The sequence below is a fragment of the Rhinolophus ferrumequinum genome, chromosome 4, assembly GCF_004115265.2.
Source record: "Rhinolophus ferrumequinum isolate MPI-CBG mRhiFer1 chromosome 4, mRhiFer1_v1.p, whole genome shotgun sequence".
NCBI classification, from domain to species: domain Eukaryota; kingdom Metazoa; phylum Chordata; class Mammalia; order Chiroptera; family Rhinolophidae; genus Rhinolophus; species Rhinolophus ferrumequinum.
This window is the reverse complement of record NC_046287.1, coordinates 45,430,007-45,444,393: the sequence shown is the minus strand read 5'-3', so window position 1 is coordinate 45,444,393 and position 14,387 is coordinate 45,430,007. Positions and strand designations below refer to the sequence as shown.

General features: G+C 35.5%; 1 protein-coding gene across 1 annotated transcript in view; it reads right to left on the bottom strand.

The window, feature by feature from the left end:
- PCCA (propionyl-CoA carboxylase subunit alpha) overlaps nucleotides 1-14,387 on the bottom strand; it is a 341,190-nt gene that overhangs the window by 313,675 nt on the left and 13,128 nt on the right. Inside the window, exons 2-4 of the mRNA XM_033104125.1 lie at nucleotides 14,057-14,134; nucleotides 6,114-6,161; nucleotides 5,938-6,006 (exon numbers count right to left, since the gene is read on the bottom strand). Coding sequence (XP_032960016.1) covers nucleotides 5,938-6,006; nucleotides 6,114-6,161; nucleotides 14,057-14,134 — 195 coding nt within the window. The remainder of the gene's footprint in view (nucleotides 1-5,937; nucleotides 6,007-6,113; nucleotides 6,162-14,056; nucleotides 14,135-14,387) is intronic.

Sequence of the window (14,387 nt, the reverse complement as noted above, 5' to 3'; positions counted from 1 at the left end):
ATTGGTACATGACATGAACTTCTAGAGGGAATTCTAAAGAATCTATTTTAAAAAACTATTAGAACTAATAAACAAATTCATCAAGGTTGCAGGACACAAAATCACTATACAAAAACCCACTGTATTTCTATACACTTGCAATTAACAAAGAAAGTTAAAATTAAGAAAATAATTACAATTCTAGTAGCATCAGAAAGAATACTAATATACTTAGGAATAAATATAACAATGCAAGTATAAAACTTATACTCTGACAACTATAAAACATTATCAAAGAAAATGTGGCCTAAACAAGTGGAATGACATCAAATTAAATATCTATGTTCATGGATAGGAAGGCTTAAAAATGCTGAGATAATTCTTCCCAAATTGATCTACAGATACAACACAATTTCCTTTTAAAATCCCAATAGGATACAGTCTTCCACTAGGACCAGCTTACCTTCTTAAGCCATTCTGTACAAACCTTTCTAAAGAATAACAGGTCTGGAGAATGACTCATAAAAGACAATTCATGGCTTGGTAAGAGGCTTAACTCCCATTTTGCTTTCTCCTGACCTGACCATTTCCCACTGGAGTACTTTACAAGGCTTGTTGACTCTGGCTTCATGCCCAGACGCAGCTGCATTCTTCTCATCAGTATATGTGAGCTGTTTTCCTGGGTAAAATCTGACTTTGGGACTGCTCTAGATCAGTCTTTACTTCTCAAAGAAAGCAAGAGAACTTCCTCAACAGAGAATAGAGTGTCATACTATTTTAAGACAATCCAACAATAAGACAACTAGCTAACCAGCAAACCCTCCCTAGAAGCACCTAAAATCCTATATTAAATATAACAAACATCCTTTCAATGAACAGCTTGTCTTACAAAAAGCCTACAAGCAATCCTTGGAGATCAAAAACAAAGAGAAAGCAAAAAGCCAGATAGTATCCACTAGAGCCAATACTACTGCTCATCTTGGTGAGTGGACATGACGAGCTCAATAATCTAGAGAACTGAGTTTCAACCCTCAGAAAAAGAAGCCATGCGTGAGTTGGAGATTAGAATGAAAACTCCGTACATAAGGACAGGTTACTCAAAGACTACATCCTCAGTGAAGAGGGGAGGGAATTAATCAACTAAGTAGGGAGAGGGCAAATACTTATCATTACCAGTATCAACTGTGGTTCAAAGTAAAGGAAAAAATTTCCTCTGGAAATTAGAAACCATGAGCCTATTCAACAGAAGGAAGAATGCATGCATGTGTGCATTCGTGAATGCGTGAGTATTTGTAGTTCCATTTTGCTTTTTCCACTCTCTCATAATTCAGCAACCTTCATGCCAAGAAATTAATATTAAAATTAGTCTCAGATTAATGGACTAATTTTATCCTGGTAGAAACAAACACAGCACCCAAGTAAAGGGCCATATCTACAACTCAAACCATGCTGGAATTCAACAATGAAGATACCAAAAATGAGGTGATAAGCCAAAATTTACACACACCAGCAAACAATTCATTGTGAGGGAGAGTCAGAAATAAAACAGACACCTAGAAACTTGAAATATCATTGAACTTTTAAAATAAGTCTACGAAAAATGAGTAAAAGACATAAAAAAAAGGACTCAAATACATAAGAAAAAGTACAAAAAAACCCAGGCAGATTTAAAAAGGTGCAATAGACTAACAGATTTCTCAACAGACAACAAAGAGAACAAATACAGCAAAGTAATCATATGTCAGGCAATGTTCAAGACTGGATGCAAAAATATTAGATGCAAGGTTGTTGGCGGACAAAATATTCACATGGATTGAAAGATTCACTCCAAAAAACTAATTTAAAAAGAAGAAAATGGATCATTATGATGGAGACCTGGTAAAAGCTATGTGAACGAAGTGCTCAAACTTATAACCAATAGAAGGATCCAACATTATGAACCTCTTGATATGATATAATATCACTTAGTATTTATTTAACCTGAATTTATTTATGAAGAAACAATCACACAAATCTAGAATATCTACAGCCACATGGCTTGACATCAAAATATCATCATGAAAAATCAAAAAAAGGAGGGAAAGTGGAAGGACTATTTTTTTTTTTAACTTTTATTTAAGTGTGTTTTTCCAGGACCCATCAGCTCCAAGTCAAGCAGTCATCCCAATCTAGTTGTGGAAAGCGCAGCTCACAGTGACCCATGTGGAAATTGAATGGCAAACTTGTCAAGAGCACCACGCTCCAACCAACTGAGCCAACCGGCTGCCCCTAGAAGGACTATTTTAGATGAAGAGACTAAAGAGGCATAATAACCACATGTAATTCATGAACCTTGATTGAACTGCGGACCAAAGGAAAATACTACAAAAGACATTTGGAGACAACTGGGGAAAGTTGAATATGGTTTGCATGTTAGATTATATTATAGAATAACTGGTAATTTTCTTAAATATGATAAGGTATTATAGATATGTAAGAAAATTTCCTTACTCCTGGAAATGAATATTGAAGTATTTGGGAGTGAAAAGTCACGATGTCTATAATTTACTTATCACATAAGTTACAAACAATAAGTTATTTAGCAAATTCTTTAGTAAAAAAAATAATGTACACATTATATTTATACACACACATAAGTGGATAGAAATATATGATAATGTGTCAAAATGTTAATAATTGGTGAATACAGGTGAAGGATATATAGGTATTCACTGTACTACTCCTCAAATTTTCATTATGTTTGAACAAACACTTAATATAAATGGCCAATAATACGAAAAGGTACTCAAAATCAATATTCATCAGGGAATCTAAATTTAACATAAATTTAACATAAAATCAGGGAATCTAAATTAAAACCACAATGAGATAACATATAAAGTCACTAGAACAGCAAAAATCAAAAGTACTGATATCAGGAGGTGTGCGCAAGGACGTGGAGGAACCTGAACTCTCATACATTACTGGTGGGAGTATAATATGACACCACCATGTCAGACAACTGTTTGACAGTTTCTTATAAAGTTGAACATGCATTTATGCCAGGGGTCAAAAAAAATACCACCCATGCATCAGCCAAATCCAATGTAAGGACTGTTTTGTACAGCCCTAAAGCTAAGAATAGTTTTTACATTTTTAAAGGGTTATAAAAAAAAAATCACACACAAAGAATACGCAAAGGAGACAGTATGTGGCCTGCAAAGTCTAAAATATATTTACTATCTGGATAGATAATATATTTATTATCCCAATATAAAAAGGTTGCTCACCCCTTACTTACCCAACAATTACACTCAGGTATTTACTCAGGAGAAATGAGAGCACACATATGTTCACAAAAAGAATCGCACAAGAGTGTTTATAGAAGCCATGTTCATAGTAGCTAAAAATTGGTGGGGGTGTGTGTCTGTAATCTGACCAGCTCACCCTAAAATTCACATGGAAAAGCAAAGATACAAGAATAAAGAAGACAATTTTGAAGAACATGATGGGAGAAGGGAAACGATGGAAGTAAACTGCACAATCATCAGCCAACTACTAACTGCCAATGCAGTTTCCTAAAAGTTGTTTTATATGTTGGGGTTCTCTATAAAACAACTTTTTTTCCATTAAACATTAATTATTTGTAAGTTACTTGGCTTTCCTTCTTTGTGACTTATCACTTAACAGTTGTAGTAACTGTTAGTCTTTTCCCCCTATTTAAAGGTTTAAAAATCAGCTGTTTTTAACATAAAACATAAATAGTATTTAAAATCAAGTGTTGCAGTTGTTTTCTACTGCAATAATATTTACATTTCAATTTGTGAAATTAACATATAAAGCATACAAGTTTTTTGACTCCAAGTTACATTTAAAATGCTCACCTCCTGAAAATAAACATCGAAACATTAGCAATACATCTGAATAGCATGAATTGTTCCTATTATCAATATTGTAAAGCTGATTAGATATGATGTTAACCTTTGTGATCACATGTTAAGGAAGCAAAATATGCTGTTAGAGGAATTCACCTTTTTAGCTTTCTTGAGACTGAACCAGAAACCAAACAGCAGATTTGGCGCTATGGCTGAGGCTTAAATTAAACTTTGAACATTCTAACCATCATTATCCTGCTTTTACTTATAGTATCTTTCCAGAAACTAACTTAAAGTAGGTTGTATTAAAAGGAAGTTTTGACAGGACATTCATTGCTTCCGTTGTGGGGCCAGACAAATCTTATTCTAAATTATGTATTATAATCTCTGGTATACTCACTATATAAAGTAGCTAAAAGTCTTTAAAATATAAAACCACCACCTGTGCTTTAAGAAAGCTATGAATGACCAAGACTTAAAACTTACACAAACTCTTTTGAAACTAGTTTTTTCAAAGCCTGGAAAGTGATAGTCTATCTCTAGATCAGAGTACAAAGCTAGAAACGTAAGAATGGGAAAAATTAGTTGTGCTATTTGGAGCAAAAACTTAACAGAAGTAGATTATTCTGTAACACTGACACTGAAATATAAATATATAGAAAAAAAATAAAATATAAATAATTGTGGACTATCCATGCCAAGAGTCACCTCCATGAGAACACAGAATAAAAAATTAACTACATTTTGATGTAGGAAAAAATAAGTGAAAGGTTACTGTGAGACTTAAAAATAAAAAGTCAGTGCCCATAATTCATTTTTCTCTCTTAACTTATCCACAAATGAAAATGTCTCCTGACCTAATACACTAAAAATAAACACAAAATGAGAAAAATTAATTTTAAATTTATTAACTAGCTTGATGGTGACAAACTATTTTCTAGAGGAGTTTGCTGTTAATAAATGCCTTGGTTTGCCAATCAAGAAAGAGATGAAAGTGATAGTTCTCATTCTTTCACGAATATCTTGTGAGGAATAGAAACTACTATTGAAACTATCACAGTTAAAGCAAATTATTAGTAAAGAAGCCAGAAACCAATATTCAAAAATATCAAAGAGAATATATAGAAAACAAGTTTATCTAATTGCTTTTAGGTAAAAACTGAGTATTTTTAAAAACTCCTATCAAATAGACTAGATAAATACTTAACCTTTATTTTGAGGAAATTAGAGTAGCTTGCAATTGTTTCCATTTTTTAAAAACCGAAGAGTCACAACGAGGCAAAATGAACAACATACTTCTAGATAAAATAAGAAATCACAAAAATTGAAAATTCTTTATATTAAATTACTATGATAAAAACTGACATTACCAATAGGTTCCATAGGCAAAAGCAGAATGAAAAACAGTAACGTGCATGAAAATTCATCTACTTATATTTCATTCCATAAAGCTCCAATGATTTACATTCTTTTCCCATGGGATTTTTTTCTACTCATTCATAGCTCATTACTGCTAAAAAAAAAATGCCTGTTGTGTTAAAAATCCCGAATAAAATTATTTATCATTCACTGCTTTATGCTATACCTTTTTTTGTTTCTGTCTAATTAGCATTAGCCTATATTTCATTTATCAAACTTTCAGCTGAACACAATAAAGCTTTTAGGCCGGTTAAACAATTACAGCAGTACCTTAGTGACACTGGAGTTATGCTATCGGGAAATGTGCTCTAGTACAGCAGCATTACATAAAAACATTTCATTAATCTTTAAATCTAACTTTCTCATGCTCTGCTTACATCTACTTGGTGACCAGCAATCAGTCCAGCAATTTTTTTGTATTCTATCCTAGGCTTTTAAAGCCTTAAAACAAAAAAAAGTTAAGACATCCATTGAAGACATTATAATGCTCCCATTTTGCTTAATACAAAATACAAGATTGAGTAATTAAGTCGTTTTTGGGTTTTTTGTTTTGTTTTGTTTTGTTTTGTTTTTTAATTGTGTATGCCCTTTTTAGGCCAAAGGAAAAAAACACCTACACATTTCACTTTTTTTCTATTTGACCCAAAATAAGGTCCTGATTTAAATAAAGCAAAAATATACTTACAGAACTAGCATCAACATCACTGTGGATAGCAACCGTCTTAATGCCCATCTTCTTGCAAGTTTTAATAACCTATTTTAAAATACATTAATGTTATCTATTAATAATGATTTATATTTAAAGGGATTTAATAATAAAATTCAGAGTAAAATGGAAAATAAGATTAAAATTCTACTCACCCTACATGCAATTTCTCCTCTATTAGCAACAAGAATTTTATCAAAAGTCTGAAAAGAGAAACACAATATTGTTATTCTCCCTTTGGGACCAGAAAATACCAACTCTTTCCACAGTTAACATTGGACATAATCCTAATAAACATTACTTCCCAGAGTAGTACTAAAAACTACACATATGTTCATTTATAACCAGGCTGCTACTAAACTCATCTGGTAGGATCTGGCCCTATAATTATTCTGCGAAAGTATCAATTGACTAGGTTCAATCATTTATAAGTGAATTAAGAACGTCCACTTGATTTATTTTCTAAATTCAGGGAAATTGTGTCATGAGTTCTTTATCAAAGGAAACTCTGATATAATTTATATGTTATCTCTGTTGGACTGGGGCATAGCATTAAATGATATTTTCAATAACTCAAACCAGTTAAAAATTCTGCTTATATCCAAAGATTCCCAGATCAAGCAGGTTATGCTATTTAAATACAATGTTAAGTTTGAATACCCATCAAATTTTGAAGCAGCTGAGGCCACATAATAGAAAGAGGAGTTCCATTCTGTAGTTCCATTATGCTAGAGACCTAAATTCTAAGCCCAGCTTTGTCACTTAACGACCTATTTGACTTTGAGCAAGTCAATCTCTATTGGTCTTGATTTCCACACATATACACTGATAGCATTCTTTTTCTTATCCTCATTAAACTTTGTTTTAATGGGTCTCAAAATTCTGTGACAGATTTTTGGTCAAGTTGTTTCCATTAAAAAGTACTGATTTTAAAAAAGGAATAACTTAAAAACTGCCACACACACAAAAGGAAAAGAAAAAGAAAAAAACCTAAATAGTCCAGGAAACATTCTCCTTTCCTTCTGAAGGTTTTAGAAAGCATTGTAATCATTAACCAGTCTTTTTTTTACTATCAAACTTAAATGGCCAATTGAGACAAACAGTTCTAAGGCTATTCTTCCACCACTGAATGACTGGGGTGGTCAGGTATAGGGATAATATTCATTTAGCCTTCTGAGCTTTCTGGGCAGGCTTGGTGACTTTGTCACCTCCAGCTGTCTTCTTGTCCACTGCTTTAATGACACCCATAGCAACTGTCTCACGTGACAAACAGCAAAACGGCCCAAAGAAGGGTAGTCAGAGAAGCTCTCTCAACACGCATGGGCTTGCCAGGAACCATATCAATGATGGTAGCATCACCAGATTTCAAAACCTTCGGCCATCTTCCAGCTTTTCCCAGAACAATCAATCCCTTTCAGCTCAGCAAATCTGCAAGCAATGTGAGCTGTGTGACAAGTCAGCACAGCTGCATATCTGGCACTGATTTGGATCTGGATGGTTCAGGAGAATCACCTGAACCGTGAAGCCAGCTGCTTCCATTGGTGGGTCATTTTTGCTGCCACCAGCCACATTGCCATGATGAACATCTTTGACAGACACATTCCGGACAATGAAGCCCCAGGAAGAACTTCACTCAAAGCCTCATGGTGCATTTCAACAGACTTTACTTCTGTTGTAACGTTGACTGGAGCAAAGGTGACACCATGCCGGGTGGGAGAAACCCAGTCTCCACTCGGCCCACAGGGCAGGACCAACACCACCAACTGTGTAGACATCCTGTTGGAGGGCTAGACACAAGGGACTGTCAGTTGGATGATTTGCTGGCAGGAAGCAATCCAGAGCTTCAAGTGGCATGGTTCCCCTGGCATTGCCATCTTGACGGGTAATTTGCCATTCTTTGAACCAAGGCATGTTAGCACTTGGCTCCAGCAAGCTGTCACCATTCCAACCAGAAATTGGCACAAATGCTACTGTGTCAGGGTTGTAGCCAATTTTCTTAATGTAGGGTAACTTATTTAACGACGTCCTCGTATCTCTTCTGGCTTTAAGGTGATTCAGTGGCATCCATTTTGTTAATACCAACACTGAGCTGTTTCACACCCAGTGTGTAAGCCAGAAAGGCATGCTCACGGGTCTGCCCATTCTTGGAGACACCGGCTTCATATTCACCACCACCAGCAACAACAATCAGAACAGCACAGTCGTGTTTTTTATAAAGTCTCTGCGTTCTGGGGTATCAATCGTGGTTACATAATGCTTGCTGGGCTCCAAAATCCACAGGGAGATACCAGTGGTGACACCACACTCACGTTCAGCTTTCCATTTATCCAAGACCCAGGCAGACTTGAAGGAGCCCTTTCCCATCTCAGCAGCCTCCTTCTCCAATGTTGCAATGGTTCTTTAGTTGATGCCACTACATTTGTAGATCAGATGACCGGTAGTGGTAGACTTGCCAGAATCTACGTATCCACTGTCAATGGTGTTGATATGAGTCTTCCTTTACCACTTTACCACTTTGGCTTAGATTTAGAGGTGGTTTTCATGACACCTCTGTTCTGGAGGTCAAACCCAACGCAAAAAAGCTACACTGATAGCATTCTAATGGGACACTATTTAATAAGGTTCTCTTCCTTCTCTAAAACTATATAGGCCAATCCTTTTTAAAGAAACACACACACAACAATAAGAAATTTGGATGCAATACATTTTAGTATATAATCATTTCTGAGTTAGTGAATTATTACAAGTTAAATGAAACTATAAAAAAGTTTTACTTATATTTTTAAAAGAAAAGAAAAAGTTATATATAATCTTAAAAGTATTCTTGTATAATTTAAAGCAATATTTTAACCCAACAGTGAGTCACAGACTCTCAGAATTGGAAAAGGCCTTCAAAGTCTTGGATTAACCTTTATGTGACACACGGCTTATTCCACCAAACAGAGGCAAAGCCTCTGCCTTAAAAACAGGTAAACTCCTAACTTGATAGAACTCTTAATTTGATATAATCCTGAGTCATTTAGAGCCTTGAACAGATGAGCCATTAAAATACCTTAATACCTTAATCTCACCTCAGGCTTGAGATTGCAAAATCATCTACCTTTCTATGGTCATGAGTAAGTAAGTCCCTGCAAACAGTAAGTGCATACTAAGAAAAAAAGTCTATACTTTCTTGCACTGCATTTTAAAGTGTGAATTCTTATTAAGTATTAAACACTACATCTGCTAAAAGCAGCACACTTTAAGTTACACATTAGACAACTGTTGTAGTGAATATAACAAATCATGATAACATTATAGGGATTAAGTAAAAATTCCATCTTAATTTCTACCCGACAAGCAGAATGGTGGTTAAGAGCCAGTCTAGAGCCAAGCTGCCCAGATTGGAATCCCAACGCTACCACATGTTGTTCCTGTGTGTTCTTCTGTGGGAAAGTCATTCTTCTTAACCCTCAGTTTCTGGTATATAAAATTAGAGTAATAATAGCACCTGCCACAAAAGATTATGAGAATATGAACTGCGTTTAGAATAGTGCCTAACACATAATATATACTTGGTAGGTGTTAGTTACAGCTATTGTTATTCACCCCTTTGGGCCACAAGCCAGAGTCCTACGAATCAAGAAGTGTGACCCCCATCTATCAGGGAAAAATATCACAACAAATATTTGCACCTGACACATCTCTATTCAGGGCTTGTGATGGTTAATTTTATGTCAACTTGACTGGGCTACAGGGTGCCCAGATTAAACATTATTTCTGGGTATGCATATGAGGGTATTTCCAGTAAGACTAACATGTGAATCAGTGGACTCAATAGACTTTCCTCCCCAATGTGGGGGAAGTATTAGCCAATCTGTTGAGATTCTGACAGAATAAAAAGTGGAAAAAGGGAGGGTTTGTTCTGCCTGGCTGGTAGAGCTGGAACATCTATCTTCTCTTGCCCTTGGACTGCGATGTACCCCATCGGCTCCCCTCATTCTCAGAGGCCTTTAGATCTGGACTAGAATTATACCACCAGCTTTCCTAGGTCTCCAGCTTGCATATGGCAGACTGTGGGACTTCTCGGCCTCCCTAATTGTGAGCCAATAAGTCTCCATATATATCTCCTACTGGTTCTATTTCTCTAAAGAACCCTAACTAATCCAGGACTATTAATGTAGTACCAATTAATACATGAACTCAATAAAGCTAATCATATCACTTAATCTTCCATATATAGGATTTTCTTTTAAATAAATAACATATATACATGATTCAGAAATTAAAAGGTCAAAAGGGGATATGCTGTAGAGACAGCCAGGCTCTTGCCCCAAAGGCTGCCTCTATTACCAGTTCCCTGGATATTCTTCCAGATAGGCTATGCATATAAAAGGGTATACAAATGAAGTTAAACCAACTTTAAAACTCCCCCTCTGCATCAACAATTATAGGTAAACATCAAGTGCATTCAATGTACAATAAGGCACAATCACAGCAAAATATGTGCAGCGCTATAATACCGCTGTGTGTAAGAGTCTGTTACATGCAGAGAAGGCAGACTGATGAGCACGGGTAAAGGCAGTAACACTGAAAGCAGAGGGTAGCACTAAAAACTACATAAAGATCAAGCGCAAAATATATATGGGGAGTGGTAGCAAAAAAAGCTAGAGTAAAAGGGCCAGATAATAAAAGGACTTACATACCATTTAAGGAACTGGAACTTTCTGAAGATACTCTAATGGTAGGGAGGGTGGGGGGAGACCACCTTTAAATCAGAAACCTGAGTCACTGAAGACAGAAGGGCTTTTAGGTACCATGAGAAATAAAGAACTTTGCAGCAGCTGTACTAATGATGTCATCGGGATAAGAAACACATTGGAAGTTTCCTGAGGCTCTTCTTGAAGTTATTTTCTTTTAATCCATTCTCTCTCTATCCTTTCTTTCTTCTTTCCCTTCGCTGTTTAGATCTTCATAGCTGGGTTCTAAAACCACCAAGGACAGACACTTCACTCCATTCAGAGATCAAGAAGGGCTGAGCTGGCCCATTCCACTGGGTACTTGGAGGAATAAGAGCAGAACTCCAGACATTGAGTCTCTCACCAAACGCTTGAGAAGGGGTACAGCACAGAAGGTAAATCTGTCAGCTCGGGAGAAGGACAGGCCTGAGTTTACACCTAGCTTACACTTACTATCTATGGATATTGAGCCTCAGTTTCCAAATGTACAAAATAGAGTTGTTAAGGATAATATTGAGCAGCTGACATTTAGGGCACATGATTGCCATATACCAGGTACTGTGAAAATTCCCTTCTGGGCACTATTTAATTCTCATAATAGTCCTATGAGGTCAGTTCTGATAATATCCCCATTTTACAAATGAGAAAACTGAGGCTTGATATGACCAAATCACCTGCCTAAGTCACTTACAAAGTTAACTAGTGGTAAAGCTGGAGTTCACACCCAGGTATTCATGCCAAAACATACTATGACATGACGTGATCAGAGTATAATGGTGCAAGTTTTAAACACTGTATTATTAATACCACTTAAGATCACATTTGTTATGGCAGGGCCACCATAGTACCATGTTTCCCCGAAAATAAGACTAGGTCTTATATTAAGTTTTGCTCCAAAAGACGAATTAGTGCTTATGTTCAGGGGATGTCATCCTGAAAAATCATGCTAGGGCTTATTTTCCACTTAGGTCTAATATTCAGGGAAACACGGTACTATACTGGCTCACATTAACTTAAGGCCTACTGAAACTTCCTGGTCTTTCTCTAAGCAAATTACTATTAAATATTCCCTATTCCCATGAACATACATGAGACAAGTTGACTTGCTAAAACTCAAGTCAAAAAATAATATTTTTAGTAATGATTAAATTTCACCTGATTTAATTTTGACTTGATGTGAGTCACTGATAAAATGTGAAGAAAATAGTCAATGGCAACTTCAGAGGAGAATCAACATAACAAATATGTATTAGCAAAGATTAGGTCCCCCCGGACTTAAGACAGTAACAATATACAAACCAGTGCAGTATTTAATGAGTGGCTACAAAGACAGCAAGAATCCCTGGAAATAGAGAAGTCTGATTAAATGTACCCCAAATGAAGGGCAAGTCTACCAACTTGCTCTAAATATGCACCTGTACTACCAGTCAGTGTGTATCACAGAATTTATGACTGAGGACACTACATTTTCTCCACAAATACCTTAGGCAAAGGAGATGCAAAGATAGCGGGCAGCAGATTTGATTTCAGATATTTACGAAAAAATATGCACCTGCTTAGTGGATTCTAAGGGAAGGAGACTCTCTTTAAAATGTCCTAAACCAAGATAGTTATACACATTTATTTATCTTTAGTAATTACCAATGACCACCAATGCGATAAGCCAGTTGGCTATTCCTGTAACCTATGAGGTTGTAGAGAAAATAAGTCTCAAACCAAACTCTGCCACACATATACATTTACTAATAGACATAACAATCTTAAAATCTGCTGGATAAGCTCAAGGAAGTCTCAATTTCCTACACTTTGTAATGCCCCAACAGTCTGCATGAAAGCTTTACCTGAAGCAAATGCATCACTATTCTGATTTGACTAACCATATTGTCAGAATCAGGTTAACAAGAATCCCTAACCCAGTGGCAGAACACATGCCTATTTCACATAGGAATCAAGCTTAGGTTCTATCCTTAAAAGTAAAGAATGAAAGGCCAGCTAGGTTGTTATAGACCTCTAATTCAGGGGCTGAGAATTTCTATAATAGCCAAAACACATATCATGAATACCACTAATGTCATCAGTAAGAGCCCATTTCTAACACCTACTATGCTAATGAGAAAGGCTATTGATGTTTACAGGAGAAAGATGTCTGAACCGCTTGAAGTATTTCCCCTCCCCACCCCACCCTTGAACGTGGCCTCTTAAATAAATGCTAGCTAACCACTTCTACAGTGTTCCCAATTAGGAAAGCTGATTAGCTCTAAATGGGAACTGAACACATGTGCGCAGAAATGTACATACACACATGCACCCCAAGGCATACTGTCTATGCTGAAGCTTTTATATTAAACTATAGATTTCATAACAGGGAGTTTATCATAGCTAATTCCTCTGGACCTGTGCCGTCCAATAAACTAACCACTAGCCACACGAGACCACTGAACACTTCAAACGTGGCTAATCAAATTGAGATGTGCCAGAAGTGTAAATTATACACTGGATTTAAAAGACTTGGTACCAAAAAAAAAAAAAAAGTAAAGTATCTCATTCTCATTGATACTTTTTATGTTGATTATATGTTGAAATAACATTTTAGATACTGAGTTAAAATATATTATTAATTTCATCTGTTTCTTTTTATTTATGTGGTTATTAGAAAATTTTTAATTATACATATGCCCTGTAACAGTGTCCACATTATATTTCTATTAACTGTAATGACGTAGACCTTTTCTTTCTCTAGATCTGAGTAGTTTCGTTTACTCGTTTACTTCAACAGATGAGTTAGAAGGCATCTCGGCTATTTCACTGTCAATCATTCATATCAGTTCTACTTTCATGAAATTCAACTGGAACCATCTCAACCAAAATTCTTCTCCTACCCTCTTTGATGCCTTTGTCACAGTAAATCATGTTTTATCTCTAATCACCACTTCTAGTTCCTTTATCTCTATTACAAGCCTCAAACATTATCATATATTAGGATTTTAATTGGAATTCCCTTGTCCCAAAATTTACAATACACATAATTGCCTTCAATCAAAACAAATATTGTAAATATTAAGTAAATGGAAAAAACAATAGTTTAATCAAAAATCTCTCAACTTTAAGAACACTATATTAGTTATTCTGCTAAAAACAAGGCAATCATTGTAAAAGTATTCAATTTTTGGTATAGATACAAATACAAAATTAAAGACTCAGGTTGTGGCCCACAATGAAAAAAGGAACAAAGATTGAACACCTATAATACAAAACCTATGTTAAAGCAAAAAATCATTACACAGCATTAATAAAATTTAATCTGTCCACTGAACACAGTGTGGGGACAAGAAAGCAAAACCACTAAACCTTGGCTGTGGAAAGTTTTTCAAAATACTTACTTTTTCATTAGAATCATATCCCGCTGAACAGAGATTACGGGACACTATCAAGTGCTGTCTTGAACAGTGTGAAACATGCTACAGAGAAAAAAAAATGAAATAAATTACAGGTATTTGAATGGGTTTTCAAAAACATTTCTTCACAGTAATGCTTCCAGTATGCTTCTAGCTAAAATGTTTTATTAATCAATATATATAGTTCTAAGCAACATGCCACAACTATGGAAGGTAAATCATAACCACAGACATCCCCTTAGCATGCAAGAGAAACCAAAGGCATCATAACAATTTCCAGAAAAATATAATAAAAGTCAATGAATCAAATAAAATG